Source organism: Antennarius striatus, chromosome 21 (genome assembly GCF_040054535.1).
Source record: "Antennarius striatus isolate MH-2024 chromosome 21, ASM4005453v1, whole genome shotgun sequence".
In the NCBI taxonomy this organism is placed as follows: domain Eukaryota; kingdom Metazoa; phylum Chordata; class Actinopteri; order Lophiiformes; family Antennariidae; genus Antennarius; species Antennarius striatus.
Genome location: NC_090796.1, coordinates 3,062,828 through 3,078,746, shown reverse-complemented (window position 1 = coordinate 3,078,746; position 15,919 = coordinate 3,062,828). Strand labels below are relative to the sequence as shown.

General features: G+C 38.3%; 1 protein-coding gene across 1 annotated transcript; it reads right to left on the bottom strand.

Moving 5' to 3' along the window:
- Positions 1-13,969: 13,969 nt before the first annotated feature.
- Positions 13,970-15,540, bottom strand: LOC137588519 (dexamethasone-induced Ras-related protein 1-like). The gene is made up of 2 exons (XM_068305647.1): positions 15,203-15,540; positions 13,970-15,049 (listed from the first exon to the last, which is right to left on the bottom strand). The coding sequence occupies exons 1-2, from the start codon at positions 15,471-15,473 to the stop codon at positions 14,520-14,522; spliced, it is 801 nt and encodes a 266-aa protein (XP_068161748.1). The 5' UTR covers positions 15,474-15,540; the 3' UTR covers positions 13,970-14,519.
- Between the last annotated feature and the right edge of the window lie 379 nt (positions 15,541-15,919).

Here is a 15,919-nt window from a genome sequence, read left to right as displayed (position 1 = left end):
CTGGATCCATCCAATATGCTATGCTTATTCTGGATAAGACCAAAGAGGTTGAGTGTGGTTTTTTTCCCCAGGGTAGCCCAAAACATGATTGTATATACAGTATACTAACTACACCAGTTAGTATACATACACAGCGCATTATTCATTAAAAAAAAAAAAAAAAGAGACACGATCAACTAAAAAACTTCCTCTTCTGTTGGTATTTTCAATGCCTTACAAAATAGGAAGTTTTCTCTGATGGCGTCTCCATCCAAAAAATGCACGTTGACTAAGAATTCACTCATATCCGTGGGCTCGTCAAATTGCAATACAAATTTCCCGCTGATCACATCTTGTTCAAACCAACACCTTCGATATCTGCAGGCATGTCAGGCATTTCTGAGAGAGGGACCTTAGCTATTTCTTTGACCGCTAGCATCTCATTGACAATATATTTACTATATTAATATGGCTTGAGACTCTGGCACTGTTTTCACTACACACCAAACACCACAAGTTTCACCACAAGTGATGTCATTGCGTGACCAATGAAAGTAGATCCTAAAGAAAGACAGCTTTGACTGTATTTCCTTGAACTTTTGACAGCAGCTCAGACTCGGGCCTTCATCTGGGATTAGAATTTTGTCCAGGTCCCAGTTTGGAGTTACCATTTTTCCTTTGGATAAACTTCTTCATCACTGTTACCACCACCTTTCGTACGTATCACTAATTCTCTTGTCTCACAATGACAGGGAAGTGAACTCCCTGCTGCCACTAAAATGCTGCCGCCCACTGGTATGGAAGAGTATTACCCAATCACTAGAATCTAGATTACAGACCAGAGTATCAACTGTGGCATTTTCTAGACCAATTAAAAAAGTGGATTGTATTTATTATATCTTAGGGGGAAGTTAAGTGATCACTGACTGTTGTTTGTTTGTGTGATTATTGATCTGATTGGTCATCACATCTCAAAAAATAGTCAACGGGAAACAGGTATAGATTTTGTAGCACTTCACTCCTTTTACTTTCTCCTATGTGAGAGCCTTGTTAACAATAGTTTACTAGGGTCATAAAGAGAAAACAAAAGGCCAAACAAAGTGAAGATACCAAACATGGATAAGTCACGACAGTTTACTAATTTGTGCAAATGGATTTGTAGTTGTTGTTTTTTTGTCTGGATGTATTCTCATAGTTTAACACTATAAAAAGGGGTAAACTTTTTATGAGATCAATGCTTGTTTTAGTCTGGCAGCAAAATCTTTTATATATTTTAATGCGTGCATGTGACCATCACCGGCCCTATCTGGAAACTAAGTTGTCAGTCTTTATTAGTTTCCTATTGTGATCCAGAGAGGGAAGGGCTGCACCTTGGTGTGTTAATAGGGAAACAGAAACAGAAAGACAGAGAAAACACAAACAGGATAGTAGATAGACAGGCAGTGATGCTGCAGTGGAAGATACTCGAGCTGCTTCATTATTTCTAACAACTTACACCTTAATACCTAATGTAGGTGACCGATTTTGTGTATGTATATGAAATTATTAAGAAATGGACACTAAGAAGCTCTTAAATGTGTTAATACACTGCTATCTAATAAGTACAGTCACATGTCAGATATTTTCTCCATTTTTGTGTTTGTTTTAAAATAAAAAGGATGAATGGTTGGGTTAGGATAGCTAGGCTGTGTTTTGTTCTACAGCTGCTAGAATAGTTGCTCAGATGTCAGGGATTCAAGAAGTAAATCATCATCATATCTGCACAATATCCAATAACTATAATGTTAATGCTGATACGACCCTTGGTAATTTTAGATCTACTGATCAGGGATACCAGGTTCCACTTTTATTCAGAACAATCATACATTCATCCATTCATTCATTCATTCATTCATTCATTCATTCATTCATTCATTCATTCATTCATTCATTCATTCATTCATTCATTCATTCATTCATGTTTTAATACAGTACTTTAATTTTTCTGGAAATAATTTTAATCTAACAGTTAACTCAATTGCCAAATTTATACCGTCATACAACTTAATGTGCTTTTCCTCTTTGTTGCATTTAATACACATCATTTTCTTATAAACTCCAGTTTCTAATTATTTTATAACATGGAATCAAAAAATGTATGCAGTCAAATTTGCCAACATAAATATTTGCGCTTATTTTGCCATCATATCCTGGTGTAAGCATCCTGTTCTAAAACTTTCCAAAGACAGGGGAGGAGATTTGTTTGCTAACTCTCTGTTCATCATGTTCGTCAGCGTTGCATCACTCACATGAGCAGCACCGTCGCTGCTCATTAGTGCCTCAGTGAAACTATGTGCAGGGTTGTATGAAAAGTTTAAATACTCTTCATTTCATTTTTAATTCTGAGAGAGAAATATAAAAGCACCATGGCTTGAAGTTTTGATTTGCTCTGTGTGGCGACATCATTTCCTGACCTTTTATTTCCCCGAATCCGTTCTGCTTATGTTTCTTCCAGCTTGTCTCATACAAAAGGTCGTCATGCGAGAGAAACTCATCAACTCTGGTGACGCAGTCTCCTGCCCCACGCTGAAGAATTACAGCCTTACAATAACTTGTCTTATTTATTTTGGCCCTTAGGACTGTGTACTTACACAGAGATGTAAGGAAGGGAACATATTGATTTGATTTGATGTTCATGTTGTGATGAAGCTGTGTCATTTTTGGCTGTGCTTCCAACTTACTGCTTGTTCTTACCACAAAATATACATTATGATTGGTATAAAAACTTTAATTTCTCAGTCACACATATATTCATACTGAACCATGTTCTGTTTGTTGATGTATAATGTGTGTTTATTTATGCGGTCTCTTCACGATTATACCAAAAAATGTTCCATGGTCATATCCAATCAATACCTCGGAGGATCATCCTATTATTGTTTTGTCTCGTTTCCATGTAAAAAGTCAGAGGACTGATGCTACCTCCCATCATTCCCTTGAAGTAGAATAGTCACGGGAGCTGACTCATTCCCGACAATGCATTACTGTATCAGTGGTGAAAACGTGCTAACAGTACTGTGATTGAACGAATGACCCCAAAGTTTTGCCATTATCGTGCTTTATGCTTTTTTTCCCCCGGACACGATCTCACTTTCGTGGAAATATATGTGAAGAGATGCCATTTAGTGATGAACAATTTAATGCATTAAAGTGTGATAAAGTTTATTCAGATCAAAAGACAACAACTTTGCATCTTTTATCTGTGCATTCAAAGAAGTCCTCTCATGAATTGTTTTCCCTGGTATCAGGAAGGTGATGGTAAACCAGCATTTTAACGAGAAATAAGATCAGAGATGTAGATACGTATCATCACTTTATATTTCATTTGGTCTCTTTTTATTTAGCTTGAAGTACTGGTACCACCTTTAACAATGAATTTAAGCTAAATGCACTGAGCAGTCAATGTGCCCTCTGTTGTTCCTAGAAGGTTAGCATCATGTTGACAGGATTATGAATTTAATATTTGGAGAAAGAATAAGTCATACAAAGTACAGTCAAAAATGATAGACTGAATATGATGATGAAAGCTTCAACAGGGATGAAAAGAAAACATGATGGAGGTGTGATTTTAACAGATTAACAGTTCAAATGTAATGTTTTCCAAGAGAGGTTTCAGTTTACAAGATTTACGTTTCAACATAAACGAGAAGTTATTTGGAAAAAGTAACAGATATGCTCCGTGACTGAGCTCGTAAGTCAATCATTTCCCCATTTAAAATAATTAAAATCATTGTAATCCACGTCAGCCTTGTCAAGAAACCCTCTAAATTGTGAAATTGTGATTTTTTTTTATCAGCCAATAGACATGCAGACTTTACCTGTGCATAATTAATTGTATATAAGTTACATAAACAGTGATAAAGAAGAAATGCAAAAGTCACGAGAACACACAAGCTACGTCTTTACTCTACCATTTGGGAAAAGAGATTGATCCATGTTTTTTCTACTTGCTTTAACAGAATCTAGAGGTCATTTTGTTGTGCACATGCCCTGTTAGAATTTGGGAAAGGGTTTAATTTCATTTGGCTTTGGCAGCCAAATTGATGCCTGTCTTGTTATGAATTTAAATCATAAATCAACTATTATCTCTTTGAACACTAAATGAAAATGGTCAGAGATTGTAAATATTAAGTGCGTAGAGAAGCGTTATTGGGCCCTGTCTTTATCTATTAAATAATGACATCTCCCGCAAGCACGTCATCATCAGATGCTATGAAAATGATGACGCTGTGAAAGTTACATACAGCTCATACTGACTCATAGAGAGGTCACAGAACAAATAGTTTGATTTAAGAAAGTATTTGTAAAACCAACAATTAAAAGTCAATACCTGACTTTCTATAAACATTAGCACGTGGGTAGTAGGATATCCTGTCGCTGACGATACAACCATCCATCTGCAGATATTTACCAAAGGAGTAATAGCAGGAGTTACTGATTAATCACAGACATCCTTTAACTATTGAAAGTTATGCAGGAGGCTTTGAAGACAAACAGGGATATGAGTGGAAGGCATGTGATTCTCTGTAGCTACTTCCATTGTAAAGAAATACAGCTTCATTATTTGTTGTTTATTAAACGTTATAATATCTTAGAACTGGATCACATATTTATATAGCATTCCAGATGATATTATAACTTAACTTTTATTACTTAACTTGTCTATATGAATTATGAATGTCAAAATAAAAAGATTTGGTACATAATGTGATGAGAGGTAAAAATACTTAAATTTTCATTTAAGCTTCATATACTTTGTTTGAGATATTATGAGTGTGTAAAATAAAATTTAAAAAATTTTTAGGACATTTTTGGTGTAGAATTAGAATTAGTATTACAATTTACATACTAAAATGAAATTACTTCAAAAATCATAGGTGCAGTCAATATAATAGTTTTGATTTCAACATGTCCTTGGGTTAACATTTCCTTCCCCTGAAATTTTGAATCTGTCATTTAACTCATGCTCAGTAATTCGATTTGTTCCATCTTCACGGCTCTGACCTTTGATCATGAAGATTTTCATGCATGATGGAGTCATGTGCTGCACAGTTATTACCCAATGAACCACAGAAGACAGATGACGCAGGCGATCTCAATGAGAAGCACTTCACACTAGATGATGTACATAACTGGGATACAGAAGGCGTCTTTGAATTCCTTCAGTCTGTGCTCAGACAGTAGGCAGCTGTGTGGATGAATGTTACTGTTCTTTAAACACTGATTCTGTTTATGTTGATCTTGTGTTTTTCCTGCTCTAATGGTCCAAGTCTTCTAATTATTTCTGTTTGTATACAGGATCTACAGCCATTTATATGAAAATCCTTTATCGTTCAGCACATCTTATATGTGCTTTATGATAAAGAATGCTTTTTGACCACAAAAATGTATATAGAGTGTTTTCAGGTCATCTAAAGCAAGGGATCCCAAAGGGGTTGTTGTGGGACGCCCATAGTGAAGTTGGTAGATAAATGATAACAAAAATAATTGAAAAAACAATAAGAAATAGGCAATTTTAGGCATAATTGCCACAAAACATAAAGGGTAGTTGAAATGAAAACAATTGTTTTCAATAAATTGCAAATATGCAAATTAAATTATGATTTGTGTGTCTGGATGAGTCTTTGGTGCATTTGTGCAATGACCAGTGGGGGTTGTGAGTCTCTGGCACCGTTACTTTGGCATCTGGGTAAGGGGATCTAAAGACACAGGACAGGGTGAAATCACTGGGATAAACTGGGATTTTTCGGTGTGTATTTTTTCTACACATGCAGAGAGCTGAGTTAGGAGACTTCCCCGAAACGTGACTATTGTTCTTCTTTTCTACTCTCTGACAAATCCTGAAAAACACAAAATTGTCAAATTTACTCTTAAAATGTGAACAGAATTAAGCTAGGGAAAAACTTTGCTGCGCACCAACCCCTTAACCTAAAAGTGATTTATTATTTATGGTTAAGATTTCATACTGGTCAGTTTACCTGAAGTGCATGTTTTTGGGGGTGAGAGAAAGCTAGAGAACACTGAGAGAACCCACGCATACGTAGATATACAGGCCATAGCGCGCACACACACACACACACACACACACACACACACACACACACACACACACACACACACACACACACACACACACACACACACACTCACACACACACACACACACACACACACACACACACACACACACACACACACACAACCAATCTCTAAAGACCTAAAACGGGCCTCCAGAAGAGCCTATTAAAAGAAGGGTCCTACAAAAAAAACATGCAAATGTTGAAATAATTTTTAATGCCTCCAAAAAAATCAATATCAACAATTATAACCAGGATTGTTTTCCATAAAGTATTGCAGCCCATGAAACTGAATCATCCTCTCAAGTTAGAATGACATTTATATTTTGTCCATTCATAAACATAAATGTCGTTATCATTGAACCACTAAAGCGAAGCAGCATAGAGACTGGGAATTAAGCCCCGTGTCACTGAGGAGCTCTACAGAAGCAGCCAGCACTGGAACAGCTGCACAGTGACTAATCGTAGCAACTTGTTAGACAGTCAGCATATATGCTGCAAAATGGCAATTATGTTGTTGAAGCTCTTGAGTCATCGCCCAGCTGACACGCATCAAATCCATCACTAAGTTGAATCCTGGTGGACAATTTACATGGCAATAATAGGCTTGTTATAAGGTTTCTGTCTGAGTGATGTTGCACATTACTGAATCACACACACACAAACACACACACACGCACGCACGCACACACACACACACACACACACACACACACACACACACACACACCTCCAGAAGAGTGCGTTACATCATGGATAAATAGATCATCAGTCCTGCGTCTACTTTGATGTAAAGCCTTTTGTGGAGCAGTTTGAATGTCACACACAAGACACACATATCATCTGCCTCTTACGAAATTATCACGTCAAACAAGTCAGCAGAGCCGTCTCTGCCGCAGCTGATCTGAGGCTTGCAGCAGAGGATAAACAAATGAACAAGCTCTGGAAAAAAAGCTGTTTTTGCTTGATACTCAACAGAGTGCAGTGTCTGCAACCAAATTGGTTGTGATTTGCTTAATTCTGCGTAGGACAGCGTAATGAGTGTCATGATCTGACAGAACAGATGGGCAAAATCTTTTTCGCAGTTTACAGCAAATTCTGCATCTTGTTCCAAAGTAGTTTGAGCAAAGAGTTTTTTTCCAGGTACAAATGAAGAAACGCCTGCGTTCTAGTTCAGGCAGACAACTTGAGTCAGACGTCACACACTCAGTATTCACATGGTTGCTTCCTTCTCCTCAAACATCATTCTACAAACCCGCCAAATTGAAGGACTATTCTCCTGTGACAATTTCCTGCCCCCCCCCCTGTTTGTCACTACTTTTTTTGCTTTAGATGCATATTGCTGTCCACACTTTCAGCCCCACAACTGCTCCAGGGGAAGGCTCCAACAGAGGATTTATATTTGGGCGTCACTCCTCAATGCCTTTAAGTGAACATAAGGAGCGATTAGGATCAGAGCCTTGATACCAAAGCCAATCTTTCCTGTAATAATTACAAAAAAAAAAAAATTCACGGAAGAGTGCTATGAACATGGGAAGTTCCATGAACAGGAGCTGAAATAAGTCCAAGTTTTATAAAGTTGCATCTCTAGGAAATGATGTGGAGTTAACTCCTTTTAGACTTGATTTAATTTTGGGTTTTTTTTTTAAATCTTGGATCCACGCATAATACATCTGCATGATTCTTAGTGTTTAATCAGGACTCTTTTTGGCAGGATGTTCAGTGAACAGACACAAAACACAATGTTCCTGGTTAAATCTGAATAGCATTTTGATGCCAATCTGCACAACTAAAAGCAGCCAAAACACCACAGAGTAAAAATAGCAAGAAAAAAATAAATATAAATGAAAGATTTTGTCTTAATCCAGGATGAAGCTGGAATAATGGGCAGGCGTCAGCTGACTATGACAGATAGAGGATGGATTAACATTAGATGCAGCAAACTTATCTTTGTAAACTATTTACTGATTTTTATTTGTTGTCTTGCTGCCGTCACCTCTATCGTAAATCTTTAATTCCCCAAACAGATTCATGTTTATTCTGTACTTAATTAGATATGTATTAATCTAGCTAGTTCAGAGATTTAACATTTAAATCTTTAAATTACATGCTGGCGTTACAAAAATGTGCCCTAAATTAAAAAAAGAATCTGTACAGATCATCTTGTCACTAATATACTGTATATTTGTCCAATTTTACAAATAGAATAGTGATGAAATGTTAAGTAACTGAAAGGCTAATAGCTTTTGAAACAACAAAAGTATAACATTTCAAACCATTTAAACCTGACCTGTGAATCCAGACACATTAGTTAGTTAAAAAAAAGTAATTTTTAACCATAGATGACTTCCTGCAGCTCAGTTATATTCTAACTGGAGTCGACCTGATCGTGTGCTGCTGCGTCTGGAGGAGGATGTGGGCACACACACACACACACACACACACACACACACACACACACACACACACACACACACACACACACACACACACACACACACACACACACGTGTGTCAGGCTCACGTGTATTAAAGCGTTAGCTAAAGCTTGTTGGACTGTAGCTTGATGTTAAGAGGCGAGATAATAATGACTACTATGGAGGTGCAACGTTTTTGTTTTGGGTTTTTTTTTTGGGGGGGGGTTGTCCTAATTTTAGAATGCATCTCTGATGTGTCAACTTATTTGATGCTAAACCTGTTTGAAAAACTGAAGAATGTGGAAATAGAAGATTCTTCCACAGGATGCATGATTACCTGCATGACCTCAAATAATCTCCATCCATCCATCCATCCATCCATCCATCCATCCATCCATCCATCCATCCATTTTCTTGTAGATGAACCACAAATCAACTTTATACCTACATTTTTTTTCTTTTTACACACTTAAATATGAATTTCATTTGTCTTACAGTAATATTTATAGACATTTGTTGTCAAAATATATTTGATTGTTAATAGTATAAACACCATAACTTCTTTCTTCACACTTTCTTGAATAATATTTCTATGATGGCAGTAAATAATCAGAGGAACATCCAAGATGAGATGTTTTGGAGACAAACTCAGAGAGGGCAGACTTGGGAAGTTTAGACACATCTTGAGGAGAGATGGTGAAGATGTTGGTAAAAAAGGGGTGATGAGGATGGAGCTACAAGGCAAGAGACCAAGAGGAAGACCACGGAGAAGATGGATGGATGTAGTGAGGAAGACATAAGGACAGCTGGTGTTGGAGAAGAGGATGAAGAAGATGGGCTGACATGCAAAGGGATGACACGTCGTTGCAGAAAATGGCAGATACTGAATCAGCTGCTGAAAACAGCACCAGTATACTGTTATGTCACAGTGTGTTGGCCTCCCAACTTGATGCCAGTCTGCAGGTTGCTCTGATGAAACATCAGCACATTACAGATTAAGTCTGATCAAGTCAGAGTCTGGACCACCCATCAGCCCGGTATCAGTAAATCATTGTCTGGGAGAGCTAACATCTTACTTGAACCAGAATTCATCCATTGAGCCCTGGGTTGTGCAACAAATGTCAAACATGTTGATCTCAGCCAGCTGATAAGAACCTCTTACATAAATATCAAAACAAAAATACTTTTCCTGGGCTTATTTCTTTCAAATATGTCCACACCAGCTCAGGCCATTCTGTAATATATTCATAGTTCGATGTTACATAACGTTGTTCATAACACCAACAGCTCAAAGGTGACCCGATGTTTGGGATCTGTTTTCATTTAATTGAGGCTTAGTGATAAATTGAGGTTTGTGCAGTTTTCCAGCTGATCCGCCTGCGATCAGAATCTTAAAACTGAACAGATTGCCAATAAAGAAAAGGGGCAACACTCCCATCGCAGAGGGGGGAGCCATGTAGTGACTCCACAACTCAATGTTTTGATAATAACAGAAGAGCCTTTACTACTTATTCTTCAATACAAAATTTCCAAAAGTTCAACTTAAACCCAAATTGAGGCTGAATTTCTTACTTTTAAACAAATAAGTTATGAGTTCCATCAACATTTAGATGCTGCAAATGCCAAAGATATAACAATCTGTAGAAGCAAAGACAGACCTGGAACGTGGGCAATAACATGGCAATAACAGTTATACATTTATTAAAAATGTATAACTCCATAAAGTCAAGATATGTAGTGAATTCAAAAGACATTTCATATGTAGAGGCAGTGAATAAAATAAAATAAATAAAGTTGGAAGCAGTGGAGAGAACTCGTAGCGCTCATTCTCTGGCTGTTGTTCAATCCATAAATGACGTGGTTGAAGCCACAATGAAATGTTCTATAAGGAATGATGTGATGTGGGTATGGAAGAGAAATCAAGACATCCATGGAAATGGGTTGAAACGTTTTCATAAAGTTAATAAAAGGGAAAGAACTACAATCAGGTATCAAAAAAAAAAAAAACGAAGGAAAGAACGGCTTAATTACTATAATCATGTAACTGAACCGTGAGGGACTACAAGAGGAGAAAATAACATGTTAATGCTGAGGGGATACAGCCTATGGTAGAGGTTTTGTGTGCAATTATAACCAGGATATAAGATGATAACACAATGTAAGTTTGACGTCATCAACAGTGTGTAGTGATTATCATTCAATAACTCTGACAGGAATAAAAATGCTTGCAGAAGTAGAAGGCAGTAAAGCAATTAAATGTGGAAATAAAGCAGTCAAACAACTAAAAACTGATCACACACTGGAAACACTGGTCTGTTGTACAAGCCTCAGTGTTAAAAAAAATTACTAGGCCAGTAAACCACGCTTAACACAATATTATAATAAAATAGGGAGGGAGACACAGCTGTGAGATGGCTGGAAAATGTTTGGAAAATGAACAACTTACAGATACCAGAGCCGCACAAACAGTGACAGAAACGCAATCTGTGAAATAAAAGAAGCAGAACTTACGCTAAAGAGTGTAAGAAGAGCTCCACAGGTCAGACAGAATACAGATTTATCCTTAAAAGTCAACAATGTGGAGACAATACCAACAACAAAACAAAAAAACAGCCTGAGTTTATTATTATTCCATTCCGGAATAGTGTGAGGCAGATATTACCATGACAGACAATTCAGAGTCAACCAAGTTAGATATAGGTAGGTAGGTAGGTAGGTAGGTAGGTAGGTAGGTAGGTAGGTAGGTAGGTAGGTAGGTAGGTAGGTAGGTAGGTAGGTAGGTAGGTAGGTAGGTAGGTAATGCAATATATAATCCTAAGAAAGTGTTTCACGTTGGCTTTTTTCTCTTGATGAAATTGCCTTTTCAAGTTTTTTTCCGACCCGTCTGTCTCATCCATTTACAAAAAACATTACACATTCGTTTTTCCTCAAGCCTTAGTTCTTGTCCTTGTTCTTCCTTGTGTTCGTCACTCATGACCTTTCTGCAGTTATGAAACCCTTTTCTTTAGTAATCACAAGAAATATGATTACATTTTCATACAGCAAACAGTATCTGGAGGGGACAGGGATCAATAGATTTATGATTGAATACCAGAACCAGGTTGATGATTGTTTTTATAATATTAAGCATACTCTTTCACACCCCCACATTACCCATGATGCAACATATTCACTGGTAGACTGGTCTATGGTCATCCAGAGCTGCCATGCTGACGGGCTCTATCATGTCACATTTTAGGAGGGCTAATTCTGCTAATTCTGTACAATGAATAAATATTTTATCTTTAATTGTTTTCATGATTTAAAAACAAATGATTACAACTAGTTTTAGTGTTAAAACGTTTTGTCTGGCACAATGCTTATAATTTTATATTCAACATCAGATTTAGTCATTAATATTTCTCTCTATAATCTAAACCACACCCATTTTGTGTAAAAACATATACAGTTCAACCAGATCTAGTGATTAATACAACTTATAATAAATGGAAATGTTTGAATGAATGAATGAATGAATGAATGAATGAATGAATGAATGAATGAATGAATGAATGAATGAATGAATGAATGAATGAATGAATGTACGTACGGCCTTGTCACTGTTAGTGACACTGTGACACTGGCCTTGTCCTGACGCTGACGCCGGAACCAGTGCTGACGCTTGTGTTGGTGTTGATAATAAACAGCTGTGATTGGTTCACCGACACCAATCTGTGTGTAAACCAGAGCCAGAGGAGCATGCTGCTGTTGTTCTGTAGATTAGCGCTTGGCATAAAACTGTCGTCATGAGAAAACCAAATGTTGTCCTTCAGCTTCTACACACAGTGATTAATTTTAATAAACACCAGGATGATGATGTTTCTTTCATGCAATAAGGAGAAGAGCACATAGTGTTACTGATTAGCAGGAGGGCAGTGGTACAGTATGCTGCTGTGTGTGTGTCTGACACCTTGTACACTTTCCCTGTCTCACACACACACACATACACACAGAGAGAGGATTTCTTTTGTGTGTGTGCAAATCAAAGGGACAGTATACAGGATTATTGCTGATAGTGAGAAGATGGCACGTCAGAGAGAGAGAGACAGAGAGAGACAGAGAGAGAGAGAGAGAGAGAGAGAGAGAGAGAGAGAGTACTGTACAGTGTGTTTCTGATTAATCTCCAGGGAAATGTTTGAAGCAGGTGCAAAAATGTACAAGTAAAATCACGGTGAGAACAGACTGTCTGCTTTGTTTTTAGCTGCAGCCACGTATTAATTCTTCAGCACAGACCGTTATTAACATGCATGAGTAGGCTTAAAGCTAATGATGGTAATTTTGCTATTAAATTACTTTCCTCTGCAAATGAATGCTGCAAACCTTATCGATTTCATTAAAATTGGAGAGAGAAAAAACAACAACATCATAAAGCACACAGCTACCAGATGATTAATGTCCCAATACGCTTCATGCAAAGGGGCTGTTATTTAGTCCCCCAGGTTCATACTGTACTGATTAGGCTTATTCTCTTATTATAGTATTATTTGATTACAAATTATTAAAAAATTAAATATGGAGCTGCAGTGGTCCCATAAGATTGATTTGTAGCCACTGGTCACACACACATGTTCACAATGCTGTGGAGTAGTGTGTGGTTTTTCAGCTTGTTCTCAATTTGGTCATTCGTTTGATTCGTCTTTGCATGCAGTTCATGAAAATGAAGTACTTCTTAGTAAATTTGGTTTTATTCCTTGGCTCTGAGTGATGACAAAACTAATGACTAATAACTTTTAACTTTTTGTTAAAAATTATTATTTGTTTTTGCTTGACTTTTCTCAATCGTATCTGATATTGCTTGCACTTTCACATAAAGACTGGTGGGATTTCTCCAGTATTTTGTTTAAATATCACCTCACATTGACAAATCGGTCATTTTATGCTAATTTATTGATGTCTCAATGGATTTTGTTTTGAAACTAGACATTATCTGTAGATTTTCCACTGTTCAAATTCTTCCAGTGTGAAGTGTAAAAAGCTGGGATTTTCTAAAAAGCTCCCCCTGATTCTTCATTTTAAACATGCTTAAAACATCCCTGCTCAAATAATAATGAAAGCCTTGTTTTCTTAAGGAATTACGATCAATTTCCCTCTCACTACTTTATTTTTCCATCCATGTGTCACAGATTTTCACAAGCTAAGGGTTTCTGTGATCATTTCTGTTCTCCACAGTTGAGATAATTGCATGTTTGGCAGTAGGAGACTAATTTCTGGATTGTAGAACTAAGATATTTAGGATTGCTCAGAGATTTGGAGCACTGAACGTTCTGCAGACGAGCATCATGCAGGGTGCTGAAGGAGCTCTTCAGAGGAAATAGTATTTGTGCTCACTGCATGGGTACAAATGAAAAGTGAGTGGCAGCTGTTTCAACAGCAGAGAAAGGAGAAGAAACAAAGAATACCTATTAGATTTTGGTTGTTTTGTTTTTTATTTCATTTGAATTTTTTTTTTTTTTTACTTCTTTGCAAAACTGATGGAATAAATATACATTCACAATTTTAAAAAAATCAGATTTCAACAATACATTCAAGTGTACTTAGTCGTTATAAAACAAATAATAAGATGTAAACAACATAATAATCTCTCCTAGCATTGCACCTCCTCGATCAAGAGTCCGTTCTCTCCTCTCTGACTTCTCTAAAAGGCATGACGTGAACGAAACACATTTTTACGCATCGATGGTGCGAGTCTCAAAAGGTATGAAACCACGTCACACATTGGGCTTCGATTGACAGAAAAAGCAAACATTCTCACATGTCGTGTGGGTAATGTGTTTTTTTAGACGGTTTCAGGGGACTCGCTTGTCCAGTCAGTGTCCTTGGAAACGGCGCTGAGCCCGAGCGGCGGCGGCGTTTCAACACCTCCAGTTTTATTTCGAGCGCACCCGACCGCGCAGGTCGCCTCTCAACCTGACGCACCAGACTTTGTCTCATTCTATGATTTGTGTAGAATTCGCGGCTCACAGTCTGCTTAGCTGATCACACATCTCTCCTTGTCTTTCCCGTGGCTGCCTCCTATCGCCTTCTCTTTAATGTACATGAGGTCGCTGTGCACGCTCGGTCTCCGTGCGCACGGAGTCACCACCCCGTACGCTTCCCCAATGTCCTTCATTTTCTTGTTTTTCAGAGACTTTCTGTGCAGCATGTCGCAATACTGCACGGAGACTTTCCGGTGAAGGTCGGGGCTCATTTCGTGAGGTAGTTTGGCCAACGTGAACAGAGTCTGGAACATCTTATCCACGTTCTCGTTACGCTTGGCGGAAATTTCGAAGTAGGCGCAATTCTCATCTCCGGCTATCAACTGCTCGATCTCCTCTTGCTGCACCTCCCGGTAGAATTCTCTGTCACCTTTGTTGCCACAGATTACCAGAGGCACGTCGATGTTCTCCTTGATTTTGTTTTTCAGGCAGGATTTGGTCTCGAAGATCTGGCGCTTGAGCCGCTGGACCTCCTGGAAGGAGTCTCGGTTGTCAAGGCTGAAGACAAGGATGAACACATCACCTGAGGGGAGAGAGGACACGCGTTGGTTAGGCGAAATATCAGAGATGCACATAGTGTCATTACTGAACAGTAACGCGCGCAAAAGCGCACGGTGCGTAAAATGATCTCAAATGTGCTACTACACGACTCAGCTCAAATGTTGTAGATAATTACCTGTCAGGATGGATAGTCTCCTCATGGCGGGGAATGGATGGTTCCCCGATGTATCCAGTATGTCTAACTGGTAAACGTCTCCCTTGATGCTGTACAGTTTCCTGTGAAAGTCCTCGATGGTCGGCGTGTACTGCTCGTCAAACCTCCCATTAAGGAACCGGGACACGATGGCTGTTTTCCCGACTTTGGTGGATCCCAAAATCACCATCCTGTAGCAGTTCTTTGCTGGGATGGCAAAATCGCTCTCAGATGGCGACATTTTCTTTATCATGGCTCCGAGTCTGTGTGCGTAAAAGGCAGATGAGCAGCTTTCGGAGAGATGGCAAAGTTTTGCTCTGTTGTGCGTTTCTGTCTGGTCTGCGGACTGCAGCCTCGTATATAAGGACGAGGCGGATCACACCCCCTCCTGACGTCATCGTTTAGGGAGCAGAAACACTCTGATCACAGGGGGGAGCGGCCCGAACTCTCACTGGTGCGTCAGTTTGTCATTTCGAACAAAAGCTAGAGGGAGCGCTGCGCTACAGACAGACAGACTGGCCAAAAAATACACAAAATATGATATTAATGTGATGGGAAAGAACAAGTGATGCTGTGTGTGACATTAAAATGCACACACAGAAGAAGTTAATAAATAACACGTCTTCCGGTATTTACACCGGTTTGGATCACTGTGATGAAAACCAGGGTGAACCTTGGACATTTTTTCCAAATATTAAA